The sequence below is a fragment of the Protobothrops mucrosquamatus genome, unplaced genomic scaffold, assembly GCF_001527695.2.
Source record: "Protobothrops mucrosquamatus isolate PMUCROS unplaced genomic scaffold, P.Mucros_1.0 scaffold2817, whole genome shotgun sequence".
Taxonomy (NCBI): domain Eukaryota; kingdom Metazoa; phylum Chordata; class Lepidosauria; order Squamata; family Viperidae; genus Protobothrops; species Protobothrops mucrosquamatus.
Window position 1 is genome coordinate 101,254 of NW_015388850.1, and position 12,470 is coordinate 113,723.

Below are 12,470 nucleotides of genomic sequence, written 5' to 3' on the forward strand. Positions count from 1 at the left end.
ATAGATAGATAGATAGATAGATAGATAGATAGATAGATAGATAGATAGATAGATAAGGGACTAACTGTCTTAATAGTCAGGACTTAGATTTATAAGGGAAGTTGAAAACAACTATTAGGAATCAGCCTTGAACTATTCTTTAGCCCAGAAAATATAGATGATGGATTTGAGACAATAAAGGTTACTCTATTTGTAAGTAGTGATGTCCTAGGACAAGAAATAGAAAATCTATATTAAATAGAATGTGAATGTATTTAAGTAAGTAATATGTGTATTTTAGATATTATAACTTTTGCGTGGTGAAACAAAGGAAATTTGGGTTACCAGGACTTTACATACAATGGTTGTTAAAGGTAGATTGGAATACTGTAATTAAAAATAAAAAAAATAGCTAAAACGTAAAACAGGATACGGATATGTATAAGCAAAAAATATATTGATAAATGTGTTAAATTGAGTTTGCCATGGTTAGAAATTTATTAATTTAAGTATGATACATTGAATGTTAAGGGAAATAGAGAAAGAATTTTTGATAATTCAACCTGAGATATGTACTAGAGACTTTGTTATGGAACTATTGACTGCCCAGTCACCACGCTGCTTTCCTAGCACTCAAATGTAAAACTGGAAAACCAATAAAATTTGTTTAAAAAAAAAAGAAAAAAAGAGGTTAATAAATAGAATAGGGGTCTTCAAATTCATTCTTTTATGATTTGTGGACTTCAACTCCCAGAATTCCTCAGCCAGCATGGGGGAATTATGGCCCCTTCGTGACTTGCAGACTTCAACTCCCAGAATTCCTCAGCCAGCGTGCACACTGGCTGAGGGATTCTGGGTATTGAAGTCCACAAGTCATCAAAGGGCCAAGTTTGAAGACTCCTAAAATAGATAAGCGGGCTGAATTAGCGCTTGAATGTCAGTCAAGTGACCTCAGGGAAGCTGTGACGGTCATACCTGCGAGGACCAGTTAGAAAATTACTTTCCAAGCACCACTGCAACTTTGTACCGTTGTTAAACAGGACAGTTATTAAGGGAGGACTAGCTGTATCCTGTTTATAGTTAAGAACTATAAGTCTTCTTTAATCTCAGCATCAGAAGTTTGTTGATGACCATCACAGTATCTCACAGTCTCTTGATGTCTCACTTAACAACCCCTTGTGAGGTCGTAAGTCTGCGGCAGTCACAGGACATCTGGCTGAGTGGCAGAGTTGCTGGACTCCACGGCAATCATTAAGCCAGGATTAGTTTTATTTTTCCGAACGGGAACAACAGTGAAAAGGGTTTTCTTTGCCAGGATGTCCAACAGCCCTAGTTTGCCTTCTATATTTGTTTTTAAAAATTCATTTTCCACAGATGACCCAGCTCATGAAAGCAGCAAAAAGCGGCACCAAGGATGGTTTGGAAAAGACCAAAATTGCGGTGATGCGAACTTTCCTGCATAAGAAAGATATTCCAGGTAACTGGGTTTATTTGGCATTCTTCACCAAGGTGACTTTTGGGGTCACCTAAGGGGGAAAAAAAAGTACAGGTAAACCTTGATTTAACAATGGTTTCTTTAGTGATCATTCAAAGTTACAACAGCAGGGAAAAAAGCGACTTATCATCGTTTTTCACACGACCGTCGCAGCTTCCCCAGGGTCACGTGATCAAAATTCAGACGCTTGGCAACCGACTCGTATTTATGACGGTTGCAGTACCCCTCATCCCCTTTTGGGAGCTTCTGACAAGCCATGGGGAAGCCAGATTCATTTAACAACCGGGTGACCCACTTAACAATTGTAGTGATTCACTTAACAACAACAATAATAATAATAATAAAGTTGGAAGGGACCTTGGAGGTCATCTAGTCCAACTCCCTGCTCAGGTAGGAAACCCTATACCATTTCGGACAAAGAGCTGTCCAGTCTCTTCTTAAAAACTTCCAGTGTTGGAGCATTCACCGCTTCTGGAGGCAGGTTGTTCCACTGGTTAATTGTTCTCCCTGTCAGGAAGTTTTTCAACTGTGGCAGGAAAGGTCGTAAAATGGGGCAAAATTCACTGAACAAATGCCTCGCTTAGCAACAGAAATTTTGGGCTCCGTTGTGGTCGTAAGTCGAGGACTGCCTGTACTGGAGACAATTATTTTACCACTTTTTTGGGGGGGTATCATTTAACAGCACCTTTAAAAGATAAGCAGCAAAGCTGTAGAAAATGTAAAATCCAGATTATGAAGAGTATGAAGAGTAAAAAGTGAATTCAGTGGCCCAATTGCATTGATGGCTTTTGATCTGTTCTCTAAAAGTTAGGATTTGGACGAAATAACGCTGGGCTTTTTCAGTTTCGGGTTGTTTCAGAAAGTCCTCCCGCTTCGTCATTAGACAAAACATACTTTCTGTTTCCTTCATCACTTCCCTTATTGCAGCATTAGTGAAACTCCTGTGATTGATGGGAAAAAGAGGAGAGAAATCCTGAAACCAAAAATGTTTTGATTTTCTCTGGACGTGCGGTTGGGTTGCTAATGGAGACTTTTGATGCTGCCTTAAAAATATATATATATATATTCTGGGGTAGATGCAGGGATCTCCAACCTTGGCAACTTTAAGATTTGTGGACTTCAACTCCCAGAATCCCCCTGAGTGGCTGGGGAATTCTGGGAGTTGAAGTCCATAAGTCTTAAAAGTTGCCACGGTTGGAGACCCTTGCCTTAAAAGATAGAGAGAATCGATGGGAAAGTGACTTGAGGATATGTACCAGGGGTAGTCAACCTTTGCTCTTTTATGACTCGTGGACTTCAACTCCCAGAATTTCTCAGCCAGCATGGCTCAGCTTGGAAACCTCTCCCTTTCCCCTCAGCATGGCTGGCTCAGGAATTCTGGGAGTTGAAGTCCACGAGTCATAAAAGAGCCAAGGTTGCCTACCCCTGGTCTATACCGTACTAGTTTTCTGAATTTCTTTGCAAAATTTTGTAGAATTGAGGGTTGTGGGCCTTCAGTCAGCCAGAGGCAAAGATAGACAGTGGGTGATGGTTTTCTTTATTGTCTGGAAATTTGAGCCCCCGAATCTCACCTTTGCAAAGTCAAAAGTGAATAGTTGGGTGTGATGAATAGAGCATGGCCAATTAGTGATCCTGGCTTGAGTAAAGAAACACAAAAAAATCCCCCTCTAGATTTAACCTGGTTTGCAGAGACAGTGGGGAGTCTACTGCAAGTGAAACCAGTATATTATTGTGGGTTTAGTAAATTATCTCTCTAATTTATGCCATTTCTGGGTATCTCTTTAATTCCAAGAAGTTTTTTTTGTTAATAGTGTTTCTAATTCTCATAGAAACAGAGATGAGACAAGACTCTTTCTTTCTTTCTTTCTTTCTTTCTTTCTTTCTTTCTTTCTTTCTTTCTTTCTTTCATCTATCTATCTATCTATCATCTATCTATCTATCTATCTATCTATCTATCTATCTATCTATCTATCTAACTTTTTCTCTTTTCTTTTTCTTTTCCTTTCCTCCCCTTCTCCATTTCCTTCCTTCCTTCCTTCCTTCCTTCCTTCCTGCCTGCCTGCCTGCCTGCCTGCCTGCCTGCCTGCCTGCCTGCCTGCCTGCCTTCCTTCCTTCCTTCCTTCCTTCCTTCCTTCCTTCCTTCCTTTCTTCTTTCTCTGGGTAAATTAAACCCTGATGGTGTTTGAACTTGAAAAAAAAATGTTGTTTTTTTAAATGTGTTGTCCCTCTTTGAACATTTGCTGCAAAACTAAGTTTGCTTCTGGAAACCAAGAACGTTATAAATAATGAGATGTGAGCTGCAGAACTCAGCCCGAGTCTTTTCTCTCTCTTACACACACAAAGACAAACACAAACACAGATGGAGCGGGTGATTCTCCTCCAGTCAGCTCTCAAAGTTCAATCCCAGCACAATTTTCTTACCCACTTCCTTGTTTTGTGCGGCACCGTTGCAAAACGGTTGCTAGAATAACTACAAAAACTGCTTACACAGGGGGAAAAAAAACATACTAGGAACCAGCTCAACTTAACATTCGCTTGAAGTTTCTTTTATCTGTCTGTATAATTACATAAATGCAAGGCTTATGGGGGGGGGGCCCACAAGGCTGTTACTGAGCTAGACAAAAAAAGGACCCCCAAACTCAGCTTTTCAGGGTTTGAAGCAAAGCAGGGGAACCGTGCCAGGATCCTGCCAAGTTGCTTTTCTCAAGAGAACAAGTGTGAATTCATGAGCGAAAGAATTAAGCGCGGCTGACGGTGGTCCTTCCTTCACCGTAGCTGCGGACGGAGAGCCAAGCAGTGGGGTCTCTGGACCGGGAAGAAAGCGGTCTCTCTCCTGGACCGGGGAGATTGCCGTGGTGGCCCGTAGCTTCTCCGCAGAGAGAGGTACGGATCCAGCTGGGATCCCTCCGGGAAGCAAAGCACGGCTTGGTGTGCAGTGTGGCATTGTGATTGCTTCTTAGCGGCTGATGGGGAGGTTGGCATCCCTGAAAAATTGCCCTTTGTGGGAAGCAGACCGGGGGGGGGGGAGCCACTTTGTGTCTTATTTTGTGCAGTTGTGTGGACACAGATTTGGCAAGGGACGTGGCTCACGGCTAGGCAAAATAATCTAGGTTAGGAAAAAAGGGGGATTTGAGAAGGGAATGTGGGGGAGCACAGAAAGACTGAGGCCCGCCCGTCCTTTGGAGAGCCAGAGCCAAACCAAGCAAAGTTGACTTGGATTCCCGCGGTCTATCCTAAGTCTGTTATTCTTACTGGCCGCTGGGTCCGGCTTGCGACTCTTTTCTGCTAAGCCAGGATTGCTCATTAGTGAGTTAACTAAGGATGAAGATCTGAAGCAGCCTCTGTGCATTTATCCAGAGATGGAACTCTGCGGAGCTTCTCACCTTTGCAGATGTGCAGGTCTTTGTTAACCAAATTTTTTCTCCTCTTCTCGCTTTAGCGTTTCCATTACCCTGACTTAATTCTCTCCCAGATAATCTCCAGAGCAAACAGCAGGATGCCCCCAGTGTTCGTTTGTTCCTTCTAGGGGGAAAAAAAAATCTTCTCATTTCTATTTACGCCCCGTGGTGTGTTTTTTATTGCTTTTGCACCTCAATCCCCGGGCCCTGTTTGAACAAAATTGGCCAAGGTCTGGAAAGTGGGAATCAATTTTGGGCAGTGTTTTCGTCTGGACGGGGTGTGTGTGTGTGTGTTTCTGCGAGATTGGTCAGTCCAGAGGTTTCTGAGATGGTCTTCCCCAACAGGATGTTTTTGGAGACCCTTCCCCTCCCCTCTGCTTTCGAGCTGCTTCCGTTCTCAGCCGCCTCCCCGGATGGCAGCTCTCCCAAGCGCGGCAGGCAGCTGTTCCCAAAATTAGGGAAGGAAAGGTCAGCCTTGCCATCACTGGGCTATTCTCGTCGTCACCCCGCCCCGAGCGGCTCACGCGCGCTCCCATTTTTACCCCCTCTGCTGCCGGCTTGGATCTCCCTGGGGTCTGGCCGGTATCCTGACCCTCTTCTACAAGGATGGAGAGCCCCCCACTCAATGGGAACTGATTTTCAGTCAGAGTGTTGAGAAAGAGGAAGCGTGGGGCTGGTTGAGTGATAGGAGGGGAAGAACTGCTCCCACGGATAAGATGTGGAGGAAACGGCATCGGGCGAGCGCCAAGGATTACGTGATCGTTCACTTCTCCTCCTCCTCCTCCTCTTCCTCTGTCTCAGGTAAGGCCAGGTAGCTGGCCCATCTTCCCCCCTCCCCTTGTAGGTCTCTAGAGTCCTGTGCTGAGCGGTGGGTTTCCGTTTTGGGCTCCCGTCAGCTCTGCCAAGATTCAGCCAGCTTGGTGGCACCGCGTCCCGCGTGTCTGGTGGGTGCTTTTCTCTCCTTGGCGAGGATTTTACTTGCAGTTGGGGAAATGAATTCATTGGCCATCTGTTCTTTATTTTATTTATAACTTGCTTTTTCTCCTGAGCAACAAAGTCTCTTTAGAACTGGCGGGGTGGGACGGGCTGGCCCAGGAGACAGATGGAGCGAGAACCAAAATTAAATCTCCCCACTTCCCATCCAGCACCCTCCGAGGCTTAAGCATGCAGCTTGGCTTACTTGCTGGAGTCGCCTGCTCCTGCTTTGTCTCCCTAAGGGAGCCCACGATTGGGCTGCCAAAGTTAGACGTTACCGCTCTGTATTTTATTCGCATCCCTTCCGAAAACGTGACCGTGTGCCGTTTTTTTTGTTGTTGTTCATTTCCTTTGTTGAATTCTGTTTTGGAGGACGCTGCCCATCCAGGAGTCTTCTTGGGTTCCACTGGCAGTGCCAACTATGCCAAAGGGGTGGACTTTTGCTGAGTCACTTTGTGCCATCGATTTCGTCTGTGCTAGAGAAGGCTCATTTTGCAAAAATTAGAAGCTTGCTTTTTTTTGGGCCCCCCCCCCCCCAGCCTGGGACTTGTCAGGGCACCAATTAATACCCCCTCAAGCAATGTTGAAATTGCCAGACTAATAAGAATAATAAGTTGGTATGCCGTTGGCCTGAATGTCTTTCTGATTTTTCCGTTGTTGTTTTTTCACAAACCCTTTGGCTGTCTACCGTTGAGGACTAGAAGCATGTTTTAAACCGGGAGGATTGTCAGCGAAGGAAGATGTGGGGTGCTGACGTGTGCGGAGAGGGATCCCTGCTAGAGATCCATTTAAGTTTAATCCACGTTGCTTCGTTTTGCTTCGGGGAATATTAACCACGTTCACCAAACGCACTAAAGGAAGGAGTCACTTTATTTTTATTTTGCCTGTTTCTGGTCCTCAGGGGACTCGGAAGAAGAAGACCTGGGTTTCTTGGAGGTCCCCGTTTCAGATGCCAAACAGCTGCCAGAGTTGGGGCCGATGCCCGAAGGGTTAAACCCTCAACAGGTTTGTTTTAGGGTGAAACCTACATTTTGTTGAACTGGCTTATTTATTTGGGATTTGGGGACCTCTTTTTTTTTTTTGCAAAGGACTCTGTCTGGTTGCAATCCAATCCTCGAGGTGAAGTTTTGAGGTTTTAAGGCCAAGCGCTCCTGAGTGTGTGGAACTCCCTTGTGACAAGGAGTTCCGCAAGCTTCCCCGCGGTCTTCATTCTATTTTCTCTGCTTTCTCCCAGGTCATACGTCGTCACATCCTGGGCTCCATTGTCCAGAGCGAGAGAAGCTACGTGGACTCGCTGAGGCGCATTTTACAGGTATTTCGTCTTTTTATTTTTATTTTTTGGGCTTTTGGAGAAGAGATGCTCTCTGGATGCCCCTTTGGGAAGCCAAATCTCACATTGTATAATAATAATACTAATAGTAATAGTAATAATAATGATGATGATGATAATAGTAATAATAATAAAGTTGGAAGGGACCTTGGAGGTCATCTAGTCCAACCCCCTGCTCAGGCAGGAAACCCTATACCATTTTGTCGAGATGACAGAGGGATTCTGGCTGTCTAATGCAGTCCTTGACTTACGTCCACAATGGAGCCCAACATTTCTGTTGTTAAGTGAGACAGTTAAGTCGGTTTTGTTCCATTTTACGACCTTTGTTGTCACGGTTGTTAAGTGAATCACTGCAGCTGTGAAGTTAGTCACACGGTTGTTAAGTGAACCCGACTTCCCCCATTGTCTTGGCTTGTCGCAAAAGGGGATCACGGGACCCCAGGGGGGACACTGTGACCGTCATAAATAGGAGTCAGTCGCTGAGTGTCAGCATTTTGACCACGTGACCCTGGGGACGCTGCAGTGGACGTAAGTGTGAAAAGACGGTCATAAGTCATCTTTTTTTCAATGCCATCGTAACTTTGGACAGTCACTAAATGAACTGTTATAAGTCGAGGACTACCCGTCCTTGCGGTTTAGATTTACAGAGTAGAGTCAGATCCTTAGGTGCACAACGTGAACACAACCCTGGGGGAATACAGGCGGTCCTCAACTTAATAGTTCATTTAGTGACTGCTTGAAGTTAAGAACGGCACTGAAAAAAGTGACCTACGACCGTTTTTCTCACTTAACAACCGTCACAGCAACCCCCATGGGTCACGTGACCAAAATCCTTCATCCTTTGGACCCCCAGCGTTGTATATCCTGCAAAGACCAATACAGTTATTTCTTGAACCACAATTGGGGAACGGAATCTCTGTCCTAAGTCGAATTGCCCACATTTTCAACCATTTTTATGATGATTGTTAAGTGACTCCCTGCATCATTCAGCGAATCTGCGGTCGTTAAGTGAACACCCTGGTCGTAAGCATGAACCCATCCTTCTAAACAGCTGGTTTTTTTGGTTGGAAAAAAAAAGCCGCAACTCATGGTCACATGACCAGACGACACTGCAACCGGTTGTGTATGCGAGTCGGTTGCCAAGCACCTGAACTGGGATGCCGTGACCATGAGGTCGGTGCCACAGTTGTAAATGCGAGGATCTTAGAATAGAATAGAGCTGGAAGGAACCTTAGAGGTCTTCTAGTCCAGCCCCCTGTTCGAGCAGGAGGACCTATACCGTCTCAGACAAGTGACTGTCTAGTCTCTTCTTAAAAACCTCCAGTGATGGAGCGCCCATGATTTCTGGTGGCAAGCTGTTCCACTGGTTAATTGTCCTCTCTGTCAGGAAGTTTCTCCTTAATTCCAGCTTGCTTCTTTGATCAGTTTCTAATTATTTTTTCTCGTCCTGCCTTTTGGTGCTTTGGAGAATAGTTTGACCCCCTCTTCTTTGTGGCAGCCCCTCAAATACTGGAACGCTGCTATCATGTCTTCCCCTGTTTCTTCTTGTCTTTAGACTAGCCAAACCCAAGTCCCGCAGCCGTTCTTCGTATGTTTTGGTCTCCATGCCTTGGATCATCTTAGTTGCTCTTCTTTGCACTTTTTCCAAACTCTCAACATCTTTTTTGTGATGTGGTGACCAAAATTGGCTGCAGTATTCCACGTGTGGAATCTGTTTTAAATGACATTTTTCAGCACTGTCGTAAATTGAGCGGTCCGTCAACAAAGGGTTGAAACAAATGGCTTAGCTGTCTCTCCATTTTCAACCACAAACGGATGAGTTAAATTGGGCATTTTCTCATGTTTATTTATTTATTTGTTAAATGTATTGACCGCCTGTCCCACTATGAGGCTACTCTAGGTGGCTCACAATAATTAATGTTTACCAAAACGATAGGCCTGGGAACAGCACAGAAGTAAAATAACAGAACTATTGAAAAGAACACAACGAGAATAAATACAGATTTTGATCATATGACCATGGGGATGCTGCGACGGTTGTAAGCGTGAAAAATGATCGTAAATCACTTTGTTCAATGCCGTTGTAACTTTGAACGTTCACTAAACAAATTCTTGTAAATCAAGGAGTACCTGTACATCAGTATGATAACCCAAAAGGTGGCCGGGTCATCAATGGCATCTCCTGTCCTCTTCCAAACAGGATTACAGGAACCCCTTGATGGAGATGGAGCCCAAAGTCCTCAGTGCCAGGAAATGCCAAGTGGTCTTCTTCCGGGTCAAAGAGATCCTCCAGTGCCACTCCATGTTCCAAATCGCCTTGTCTTCACGGGTGGTTGAGTGGGACTCCATGGAGAAGATCGGTGACCTCTTTGTGGCCTCGGTGAGCAATGATTAGACGTGGATATGGCTGCCCACCTCAAAAGATGTGACTTCTCCAGGCCTTCTAGTGACTCTAGAAGTGAATCTTGGGATCTCTTGGGATCTGAGGCAGCTCCTGACACTGTCCTCCATTTCTTCTCCAAAGTTCTCCAAGTCCATGGTCTTGGATGTGTACAGTGAATACGTCAACAACTTCACCAGTGCCATGTCCTTAATCAAGAAGGCCTGCTTGACCAAACCGGCTTTCTTGGAGTTCCTCAAGGTAAGAAGGATGGACCTCACAAAGGGCCCTGGACCATGTTGCAGACCCATCAAGGGCTTATTCTTAGCTTAGTGCTCATAGGGCACTCTCCATCATCCTGGTTTCTCCAGATGCATGACGGTTGTCTCTGGAGCTCGATGGATGAAGAAGTCTTCTCCTGTCCTTGAAGTTTCAGCTATTGAGATCGTGACGGCGTTTCGACGGCTGTGAGGGAAAGATAATTGGCTTCGTTAACTAATCCATTCTGCAGCTAAATTGCGTTTGAATACGAACACACTGCGAGGATCTAATGGGGATAATGAAAAATTGTGTTCGCCTTTTTTGCCGTCAAGTTTAATAGTATAAAAATGAATAATTTGGATCTAATCTGCTGCTCGGTTAATCCGGGGTCCTTATTTTGGTAGACAGCGGAGGGATATGGAAAGTTGGATGCAGTTGAAGAATTCCTGGATCCAAAGCCCACTTCAGGGTAGAGTTGTAGAGTATATAATGGTTTACCCTAATCCACACTGAATACGTTCAGTTGACAAGATGGGATTGTTGATGGTCCTATAGCAGAGCTGATGTTGAACATGACAAGGCTTTCTGTGTTGAGATGTGACAACCCCAATGAAAGCTCCACATAACATACTGTATTGGAGAAGGAAGAACAGAAGTATCCCAAAAGTACAATTCGACTTCCTTATTTTTCTTTGAAGACATTTTGAAGAAGCTTCTTCAGCTCTGACTGGATGGTGGGGAATGGAAGGATTGATACTCCTTGCAGACAGCTGGTCATTTGCCTTCTTTTAGACAGTCCTTGAGGCCACTTGGAGATTTACCTGTGCCCTCGGGGTCACCTGAGTAGACCTAATGGGTGTGGAGCCTTCTTGGAACTGCTGAAAGGACTGTGTCGTAGGCAGGAGACAGAGGATGTCCTATCCCTCCAGTCTACAACACAGTCCTTGAAACAGTTCCAAGAAGACTCCACACCCATTTGCACCGCTCAGGTGACCCTCAGGACACAGATAAATCTCCAAGTGGCCTCAACGACTCTCTGAAAGAATGCAAATGACCAGCAGTCTGCAAGGAGTATAAATCCTTCCATTCACTACCATGAAGAAACGTCTTGGATGAGAAGGGAAAGGTCTTCAAAGAAAAAACAAGGAAGTCCAGTTGCCCACAAAGGTGCTGAAAAAGTGCCTTTTGAGACAACCATCACCTGGATGACTGAGACCATCCAGAGACACGAAAAACAGAAGCAATTATAACTTCCTTTTTGCAGAAGAAACAGATGGCCAGCCTTGACCGCGTCACCCTCTATGGCTTGATGGTGAAACCCATTCAGAGATTCCCCCAGTTTATCCTTCTGCTCCAGGTAACCATTTTTTTTGTTTCCTTGGGTTCCCGCATCCTGGAAGAACTTCTAGACGGGTGGGCTTCAACTCCTCCAAATTCCCCAGCCAGCGTGAGTTGAAGCCCACCCATCTTCTAGTCTGCAAGGTTGAGGAACGTGGATCTAGATCGTGCCAAGCCGAGGGAAGGGGTTGGCTTGGCACGTTGAGAAAACATCTGGGGTGGGACCAAGCGTGGAATTCAGATGGCCCTCAGTTGACCACGCTTCCAACTTGTGCTCTGTCTTCCCTCCCGTCAGGATATGCTGAAGAACACCCCCAAAGGACACGCTGACCGGTTGTCCCTCCAGCTCGCCCTCACAGAACTGGAGACCTTGGCGGAGAAGCTGAACGAGCAGAAGAGGTTGGCCGACCAGGTGGTGGAGATCCAGCAACTGACCAAGAGCATCAGTGACCGCAGCCATCTCCATAAGGTGCGTGACTCTTCAACAGGAGGCCCGGCCCGGTGGGTCAGTTCCAACCTGCTTCTGGATGTCTTTGGAGTGACAACTTCCAGGATCCACACAACTGGCGGGCTTACGACTCGCTTTGCTTTTGATTGGCTCTGTGAGGTTTCTCTTTGGTTCCCGGAACAATTTTAGGGGGCGCCCCCAAACGGAAAGAGCTGTGCAGGCAGAGACAGGAATTTGGCCCTTAAGGAGGTTCTCAGTTTTGGGAAGTCTACAGTGATCTGAGATGACTGTACAGCTAGTCCTTGACTTATGACCACAATTGAGCTAAATGAGACAAAAGGGGATCACTGCGACCGTTTAAGTGTGAGTCAATTGCCAAGTGCTCGACTTTTGGTCATGTAACCGCGGGGATGCTGCAAGGGTCCTAAGCCACTTATTTCAACGTTGTCGTGACTGAACGGCCGCTAAGTGGACTGTTGTAAGTCAAGGACTACCTTTACAATGGAAGGTTGAGCTGGAGATTGCCTTCTCCTTGAGTTTTAAGCACCCACAAAATTTGCTTTTGGGGTGAATGGCTGCTGGAATTCCAAATAAAAGCAGTTCCTTTGCTGTTCCTCTCCCGGTCTCTTTACCGAAGCTACATTTGAGGGAACCAAACTTTTAAAGCCTTGAAAAAATTTAAAAAAAGGTTTTGAAGCTGGAAAATATATATATATATATCTAACCAAATACAAGCACTCCCGTTGATCCGATCCATTTCCGTGCCGGGACACAGCACGGAAACGGCATTGGTCACGTTGGTAAATGATCTCTGGAGGGCCCAGGACAGGGGTTATTCCTCTGTCCTTGTACTTTTGGACCTCTCA

At 45.4% G+C, this 12,470-nt stretch overlaps 1 protein-coding gene across 3 annotated transcripts in view; it reads left to right on the top strand.

Moving 5' to 3' along the window:
* Positions 1-12,470, top strand: part of ARHGEF10L (Rho guanine nucleotide exchange factor 10 like) — a 52,426-nt gene that overhangs the window by 2,647 nt on the left and 37,309 nt on the right. For 2 of the 3 annotated variants that reach the window (XM_015825812.1, XM_015825811.1), the window contains exons 2-8: positions 1,354-1,456; positions 6,749-6,852; positions 7,082-7,159; positions 9,378-9,557; positions 9,702-9,818; positions 11,083-11,175; positions 11,452-11,625. In XM_015825812.1, coding sequence (XP_015681298.1) covers positions 1,354-1,456; positions 6,749-6,852; positions 7,082-7,159; positions 9,378-9,557; positions 9,702-9,818; positions 11,083-11,175; positions 11,452-11,625 — 849 coding nt within the window. Of the gene's footprint in view, positions 1-1,353; positions 1,457-6,748; positions 6,853-7,081; positions 7,160-9,377; positions 9,558-9,701; positions 9,819-11,082; positions 11,176-11,451; positions 11,626-12,470 lie in introns of those variants that run through there. The other variant, XM_015825813.1, reaches the window with a different exon arrangement.